This window comes from Helicoverpa armigera, chromosome 17, assembly GCF_030705265.1.
Source record: "Helicoverpa armigera isolate CAAS_96S chromosome 17, ASM3070526v1, whole genome shotgun sequence".
Classification (NCBI taxonomy): Eukaryota; Metazoa; Arthropoda; class Insecta; order Lepidoptera; family Noctuidae; genus Helicoverpa; species Helicoverpa armigera.
Genome location: NC_087136.1, coordinates 2,169,403 through 2,178,131, shown reverse-complemented (window position 1 = coordinate 2,178,131; position 8,729 = coordinate 2,169,403). Strand labels below are relative to the sequence as shown.

At 34.3% G+C, this 8,729-nt stretch overlaps 2 protein-coding genes across 7 annotated transcripts in view; one reads left to right on the top strand and one right to left on the bottom strand.

The window, feature by feature from the left end:
- LOC135118026 (uncharacterized) lies at nt 1–2,989 on the bottom strand. Of its 5 annotated transcripts, none has more exons than XM_064038884.1 (3): nt 2,500–2,989; nt 2,344–2,412; nt 1–1,975 (listed from the first exon to the last, which is right to left on the bottom strand). In XM_064038884.1, exons 2-3 carry the CDS (start codon nt 2,360–2,362, stop codon nt 54–56), a joined length of 1,941 nt encoding a protein of 646 aa, XP_063894954.1. In that variant the 5' UTR covers nt 2,363–2,412; nt 2,500–2,989; the 3' UTR covers nt 1–53. The 5 variants fall into 5 exon arrangements, with proteins under 5 accessions (XP_063894954.1, XP_063894956.1, XP_063894955.1 ...); XM_064038886.1 differs by having other exon boundaries at nt 2,318–2,412; nt 2,500–2,988; XM_064038885.1 differs by having other exon boundaries at nt 2,322–2,412; nt 2,500–2,988.
- Nucleotides 2,990–5,375: 2,386 nt separating this feature from the next.
- Nucleotides 5,376–8,729, top strand: part of LOC110370423 (protein fem-1 homolog CG6966) — a 64,900-nt gene continuing 61,546 nt past the window's right edge. Inside the window, exon 1 of one of the 2 annotated variants that reach the window (XM_064038834.1) lies at nt 5,376–5,653. In XM_064038834.1, the coding sequence (XP_063894904.1) occupies nt 5,594–5,653 (60 nt within the window). In that variant the 5' untranslated portion in view covers nt 5,376–5,593. The remainder of the gene's footprint in view (nt 5,654–8,729) is intronic. The other variant, XM_049846670.2, reaches the window with a different exon arrangement.

Below are 8,729 nucleotides of genomic sequence, written 5' to 3'. Positions count from 1 at the left end.
TGTTGGAAAATTATTTTATTTGTAAAGAAAAAACACAAAAATAGGCAAAACATTTAAATTTCAGAAATTGCTTCCATTAATGCATCTGTTTCTGTATCTCCACATGCTTCATCAGTGCCATACATTTTTTCAGAGTTGAATCTCTGTAGCATCTTGACAGTGGGATTAAAACTTATACAGCCTTTTATCATTGTATATCTTATTCTTAAGATTGATTCCGCAGTGGCGGTGGCCAATCGATTTCTCAATTTATCTTTAATGATAGTCACTTGAGAAAAGGCTCTTTCCACCACTGCGTTGGAGAAAGGTAATGATAAAATGGCTAATGCCAATTTGCTAACATTTCCGTAGGTTCTCTCACCCACAGCATTTTTAAAATTGTACACTTCCACCCAGAATTCCTCAGTAGTTTTTGTCGATTCCCAGGTAGTTCTGTGTAAGGCGTTCCATTCCTGTAGCAAGGAGTCGACATCATTACAGACGGTTTTAAAAGATTTTGCTAAATTGGTTATGTCCGGTTTGATTTGAGACGTCGCATTTTTCGGACTCAGTAACTTCAAATTTTCTAACGTCTTCATATTATTTGGTAATCTCTTCTGTATTTGTTTACAGATTTCTATAAGAAACTCCTTGCAGCGCTGTTTTATATCTTTCAATTCATGTTCTCTTATACCTTCTGACTTTTCGTTAAATGAATACCCGAAATTCATATATGATGAGTCCATTATGTACTTTTCAAAATCATAGTTACATAAACTATGTTTGTCCGCCTTTTCCAGTTGCGCTGGAGGTATTAAAATTGTTAAATAGGTTAATAATAAATTATTAACTTCTTCAAGCAACTTCAGAGGGTCTGCATCAGTGGCTTGAAACATTTTATTTGTCATGGTAATATATTTGAGGTAAGTCCCGAGAAAAGTCATGTATAACAAATTTGCCTTACTTTTGAGGATGTTGCTCAATTGATCCGCAGTATAACACCTTTCTCTAGATTTGGCCATGTCAAAGTGTAGTTTTAATCCATCCCATTGGTCTAAAATTTTAATGAGTGCCTCATATCTAGATAACCATCTAGTGCCAGCTAGTTTGTTTATTTTTAATGGTGTTTTTCCATCGTACAGTAATTCATATATTTGCTTGTATTCAGTCTGTCTTTTCGTACTGTTTGAAAACCAGTTATGGCATTCTTTAATGAGAAAATCAAGAAACCGGGGGAGCGTTTTGAATGCATTTTCAGCCGCCAAATGTAATGAATGACAAACGCACTTAATAGTTATCAGATCAGGGTTTCCTTCTTTCAAAATAGAGGAAAACGAGTGATGTTCACCAACCATGACATTAGCACCATCGACTCCTATACCCAAAAGTTTTCCTGTGTTTAGGCCATCAGCAGTCAGTTGCGCTTTAAACTTATCAGTTAATGAAGTTGCATCTGCAGATTCTATTTCAATCAATCTGTAAAACTGAGTAATAATTTTATTCTGTTTTTCACTGAAAAATCTTATAATCACACACATTACTTTTTTCGTGTCAATAGTAGTTGTTTCATCAATGATCATTGAGTAATGATTGTCTCCAACTTCTTCCAATAATTCTTCCAAGAAACAAGGAGAAATAACATTTCTAATTAAAGCAGTGCATTTTGACCTGTGTAACTTCAAATCTTTCAAAACTGGAGCAGCTGGATCTAAATCTTTAATCAGTATACCTAGATGATCCACAGATTTAATACTTGAATGTTCAGCAACATATGCAGCAATTTTTAATTCTGCTCTTTTTCTTGGCTCTTTCAAGGGCTTTTCAAAAAAATTTGACATTTTACTTGACTGACCAACTATATTAGATCGTTTTAAACATTGGTCATGTTTTTTAGTTTTGGAATGTTCTACTAAATCCTTTTTATGAGACATCAATGTGCACTTACAGGCCTTGCACCACGCTTTTGTATCGTCACCGATGCAAACTGTCAGCCACCCTGAAAATTGGGAAAAAATATAAGATGGCAATACAGGTTTGATAACATTCAAATCATGCACGTACAAGGGGTGCTATTTCAGAACGAGTAAACGAGAGATTAATTCATAAAAAAAAAACGCCCGTTTACGAACACCTCACTTCTCAAAGTAGCATTTCATAACCAAACCGAACCAATCACATTTACACTGTAAGCTGAACTCACGCCAACCAAAACCCTCAAAAACATAAGAAAGGGATTTTGAAATTAATAATGCCATGCTAGCATGCCACATATATAATATTGTAATCACACCTTAATTTTAGTAAAAGCAAACCGAACCCAGGTTAATGAATATTATACCTACTTATACCTTATTACATTTATACCTCCTTTTGAAATATTCATATATCTACTTGATGTTTAAACGGCTGGTCCAAGTGGTAACTCATTCAGAGCTACAAACATAAAATTCTTTTATGAGACATTACTTCATTTAGGTTATAATCACTACACTTTAATGAAGTTACTTCAGAATTACGAACCTTTAAATGTTGGGTCCTGTTCCCACTCCTTTCTATATCTTCTTACATATTTTGGTTTGGTCTTTTCCATGATCTTCACTCAGTTTTTAAGATTTACAATTTAATAATATAGCACACACTCAGCAATTGGCGGTATAAATAAACCTGTTTGTCCGACCCGAAGTCCCGAACAAACGACTGACTGCGGCTGCGCGCTGCGCTGCGTGACAGTGACAATGACAACTTCGCTTCGGCACCGCTCGGCTATCATCGATGTTCGTTCGTACTCGTACCAGCCTACACATCGTTGTGCGTGTTTGAGTGTGTGAGTGTGCGTGGATGTGTGCAGATTATGTAATAAGCGCCTTTAATCGCGTACAGAAAAAAAAAAAAGATTTTAATGTTTTTCAAAAAACCCCAATTCCCCCCAAGCCTGTTTTAGTTCCCTCCGCATAAACCCCCAAAGGATTTGTCCCCCCGAAATTGCCCCCAAGGCCTGAAAATACCCCCAAATTTGGGGGGAATCCCCCCCATCTGGCATCACTGCCTGGCGCTGACTAAAGTTGAACACCGCGCGTCACAAGATTTATATTGATTTTTGCATTGCAAACAAAAATTATTTTAAAATATTGTTTTACTTTTAAATAGACCAATTTTTTTTTTCAAGCTTTATAACAATACCACCTTAATTATTAAATGTTTTTTATTTGAATTTGGATTATACTTTCATAGATAAAAAATATAGTTTCGTACGGAAAATTGTCAGTAACTCTCAGTTTTATAGAATTATTTTTGGTGTAATACTGTATGAATTGTAACAAATTGATTTAAGCACTTCCAAGTACAAGATATAGTTGTATCTTGAACATTTTTATAAATGGTTATATTGCTATATCCTCGGAGTACCGAAGCATCAAAAGATACCCAAAAGCAACATTTTATGAAACATCCTTTGCAGAGACAAATATTTTACTGATATACGTGGACAAATTAAAATATTTATTTAATACACTTTCAAGATAAATGATCAAACTTTCTGAATCTTATTTTTGTTTTTTTATTGTGACTATATCCAAAGCATCAAAACTCGTATAAAACGTTTAAATTCGCGAAAATTTGTGATAGCCCTCTTAAACCCAGTGGTATGGCACGCGACGATGGCAAGAGACCAGACGGTATGTCGTTGTTCCCGTGGAAGATGGGTAGGTCTTTAGTATGGGACGCGACCTGTGTCGATACTCTTGCACCATCCCACCTTCCTAGCTCGGCGCGATGTGCTGGTTCCGCTGCTGCGGCTGCGGAGAACCTCAAACGGCGCAAATATAGCACCCTGGTTGGTAACTATACCTTTGAGCCGTTTGGGGTTGAAACCCACCAAGTGCTCATCTGCTTTTTAAAGATCTGGCAAAGCGACTTGCTGACACTTCAAGTGACCCAAAGGCTGGTTTTATTTTGGTCAAAAATTAAGCATTGCCATCGAACGTGGCAATGCTGCCAGCCTCTTGGGTACACTCCCGGTGGGCAGCGATGAGGAGTTTTTTGATGCCATTTTATAATTGTTTTTAGTTGTATATATGTATAAATAAGGTTTTTTTTACGTCATGTAAATATGTACATAAACTTGAAATAGAAATATCTTAAACTGAACCATATACAGTTTCACGGATACATTTAAATGTGACTGATGATCGTGATTTATTTACTGAATTCTTAATCATTGTCAGTGTTGCCAACAGTTGTAGAAGCTTACCACCAGAGTCAACTTTTAAAACCACCAGAAAACCACTAACAAAAATTTATCCCACACTTAAAATCACCAAATTCACCACTAAAAAAATATTGTTTATATTTTATTGTAACCTAAAACAATTTAATCATCCAAAGATGTAACTCGGCAACGATAGAAAATTAAAACAGACAAAGCATTACATCTGTTTAGCAATTCATCCGACCCGATCCGAATCCTTCACAAATTATATCGGCGTAGTAGTTTCACAAATTGTTTAGTTACGCATTTGACCAATGAATGAGTACTTAATATAATTATATAGTAGTCGTTCACCTTTTTGTTTTGTAGATGCTTTTTTGACATTCCGTGAGACTTCAAATCTCCATAGTAACTCCTTAAAGTTGTACCACAAAACTTACATTTCGCTACTTGACCCGCAGTACTTTCAACATTTCGCCACTAAATAGGGGACTTAAACCACCAGTATTAGTGGAAAATCCACTAAGTTGGCAACACTGATCATTGTATCTAATTACCGAATTATTCGAACTGGATAAAAGAAGTATATCCCAGCAATTCCTAGTCTACGAGAATAAATTCTTTGATAATGATTCGTGGACAGTTGTAAATATATTTTTAGATCCTTACAATAATTAATCAGTTTTACGTAACCAAATATATAGTAAAGCATTTAATCATCCACACCAAACCGATGATCCATCGATGCGTCGATTATGCATTTACGAAACGGTCGACGAATTTTCCGTCAGATATTAACTGAATCTTACAGTCAATGTGTTACATTTTAACCTGTATGATAATTGATAAAATACTAAAACGACATGGTAAAATCCATACCGTACCGGTATCGACTTCGACAATAAAAGAATCGACTTCCAAACAAATGGAAATATTCACATCTCAATTTTTAATTCGGCCCTAGACTAGAATACGCTAGTTTGAATATGTTTTATGATTATAATTAAATACGGTTAATATATAATAAAACACGAAGGAGTGATATCTCTTCACTATTTTTATTTCATATTCATAGTTATTTTGATTGATTTTGATTTGATTTGATGATTAGTGATCAGATAAGGGCAAAAAGATTTGTATCCCAACTTTGCTACCAAAAAAAGCAAATGTTTCTACATTGTCTGTGGTTATTTTTTAATGATGGCAGAATTGGCAGATCGTCGTCGCGCTGCAGCTGTTTGTTGAGCGACTGGGCTTGCGGTGTCGAAGTGTTTTGAAATAAACTGACTGGTTGCTTTGTTTTATCGTGATACAGTGTATTTTCAATGATTATATTCAGAAGAAAGTGCTGTTCCTAAAGTGATATTCTGGTTTTGTGAGTTTTTTTACGAAGCAAAGAGAACCATCATGGATTTCAAAACAGTCGTTTTCAATGCTGCTCGAGATGGAAATCTTACGCGACTGAAAGTAAGTATTTTATAAATACATTTTACAATTGTTATTTTAAAGAGCTGCTATTGTGGAATCTTGGGTTGCGTATTGAATTGGATCATCTGCTTGTATCGGCTTCTAACTGTAGAAATAACAGTTACTTAGTTCCACGTTTATAATTGGCAAATCGTTGTGGGTACAGATAGGATAACAACGCTATTATGACTTTTCTGAGGGCTAGCTTTTGACTTGGATTTCCTAAAGTTATCTTATCGTCATTACGCATTAGATACAATGAAAATAATATCTACGTAATATGTAGGTGCTGTCGTAATGTAAAACTGTTTCGAAGTCACTATTTTGGGATTGCTCAAGAAATGTGACAAGTATTTGGAAGCACCTTTTGATTATGTTGAAACCGATTTTTGGTCAGTGCCTTTTGATGAAACTCGATTCCAAAAACCTAATTACCTCAATGCATATAGGTTATTTTCTACTATATTGTTGGCAAATTGGTGTGATGAAAATGTCCCATTTACTTTACATCTTGGAAAATAACATTGATTGTAAGGGAGTTAATTAATGAATAATAAAATCTTGTTTTGTTGAGTAAGAAGCCTTCCAGTACTCAAAACTTATCAACAGTCATCAAAAAAATCACAAAGACAAATAAGAGTGATGTTATTATTTACATAGGTTGGCTTTTTCATTTTAGAATCAATAAGAGTAAACAATTTTATCTAAATTTTTAATGCTCATGTCAAAGTAGAAATATTGTGTTAAGATCCAGGTATTTATGTAATGTATTTGTAAATGCCATAGGTATTGTGTGAATATTCAGTTCTGTTTCATTAATTACAATATCAGCCAATACAAACTTTTATACTGTAATTATAATATTTCTATGTAGGCAGCCTTTTCCGTGTTAGAGGAGGCCTCAGCCCAGCAGTGGGACGATTAAAGGCTGTAACAGTATGTAGGTAAAGTGTATATTGCACTATAAAAACTTATGTTTTTATTCTTTTACATATAGGTAGACACATTGAATTAAATTTTTAAGCTGCATGTAAACAAAAACAAAAATGGGTCGCTTTTCTGAAAATCATTGTCAATTATCATATTATTTTTATGACCCATTTCCATGTTGTTTATTTTATATCAGGTTTCTTATATTATCATAATATAAACACTTAATTTAATATGACACCATTTTATAAAGGCAAAAGCTATAATATTTTATTTTTCTTCACTGACTTGCAGATTATGTATTTAAAGTTCCAGTTTTTCAATTGTTCTGTAAAGTATTGTGCAATATTAGACATTAGGCACCATTACCAGTCATCCATTTTATTAAAACAATGAATGTACATAGGTACATGATTAACTTTCATTGTTTTAAAAACACAATCATAGCTGGAAATCAAATGTCTTACCAAACCAAAAATAGAAAATGGCAGGTCTTTTTGTCTTTTAACCGAACCTTTGCTATTTGCTATCTTATTTTGAAAAATTTCCCAATTATCTCAAGTTGCTATCTCTTCATCCTTAATTTTATCCACAGTCAACGCAGCATGTTTTCTTCCATACTCTGTCTGCTGCCTTTAACTAACATTCTTTATAGCCATATTGATTTTTCTTCTCTTTCCATCCACATTCAAGATGTGCAACTTGTCATATCCATCCTTCATTCCTGTAATTGTCTTCTCTCCCTGCATCCATTGAGAAAATTCATTTTATACTTTATTTAAAGTACCTACTTACATAACGTAGAAAAAAGAACCTTAATGTGTGTTAAATATGATAATTTCATGTTGTTTGCGTTACTTACATTGATGATGTCCTCCTAGCCGATTATCGGTTACGGCGGCTGTTCTCATTTAAGGAGATCAGCCAATTGCGCAGGACATATTATAGTGCACAAGGATTTGCGCAGACACAGGTGCACTCACTATTCCTTCACTCTCATAACCCGATGGGACGGCAATCCGACACGACCGGAGAGAGATCAGGCGCAGGACCGACATTTATTTGTCTTTAAAAATAATGTCTCCAATATCTGTCTTGAGATACAGTGTAACAAAGAAACATTTCACTATATCATCAGTTTGAGTGAAAAATGGCTATCATTAAAACCTTTTTATCTTGCAAAGCCGTCTTTGTAGCAGTCAATTGTTAAAGCCAACTGTGGGTTGGAAGCACGTAACAAGTTTCAGCCTCAGTGAAATAGAGAATTTCTGGCTGATACCTGCTCCCCAGTTATTTGTCTACAAACCTAACTGCATAGACTGTTGAAATTAAAGTAATTTGGCCTAATACCTCAGAAACATAGAATCTGTTAGCCTTAACTTCAACAAAGCTACAAAATAAACTGTCAATGGTTACAGCTTTCATATCTTTTAAAGGTTAAAGTTCAGACAAAAGATATGTGTGGGTTAACTTATATCTCTTCCCATGTGAGATATTTCAAAACAAATAGACATTCAGTAACATAATTATAGAAAATGTGATACGTGTTTATTATAGTTTATCTTTATCTAAGTAATTAAGGTACTTGCTTAATTATGTGAGAACTTGGATGTAAGAAAATTTTACATTGTTCACATCTTGTTTGTCGGATGCCTAAAATCTTTTTTGGAGCTTTACAATACAGGTAGACCTAGTCTTGCCACGTAAAGGTAAGAAATAGTACTCAAATACTAACATGTAATTATGTTTTGTTCAACAACTGAAGAAAGTGGTTTGAAATCGTAAAATTAATTAAAATAAGGATATCTATTCTTTCTATTTTATAATCACAATTTAGCATGAATAATTTATGATGAGCCATTTTGCCTAGGAAGCAAGTGATCTTGCAAGGCAATGTCATCTATTGTCTTTCTCTTATCTTACTATGTCATCTCATAATTCATATAATGTCATCCACTGTAAAAAATCGTCTCCCTTTACTACTATAATCGTCAAGTTCCTCCCTTGTTATTATTTTGGGACTAGCCTGTATAGATGTAGACTATTTTTTATCAGGTTAAAGTTATTCCCTCTAAACGCACTGAAACCACTTGGAACAGCTAGCGCTAAAACCTGTGCATAACACAAACTTACTTTAAAATTGATG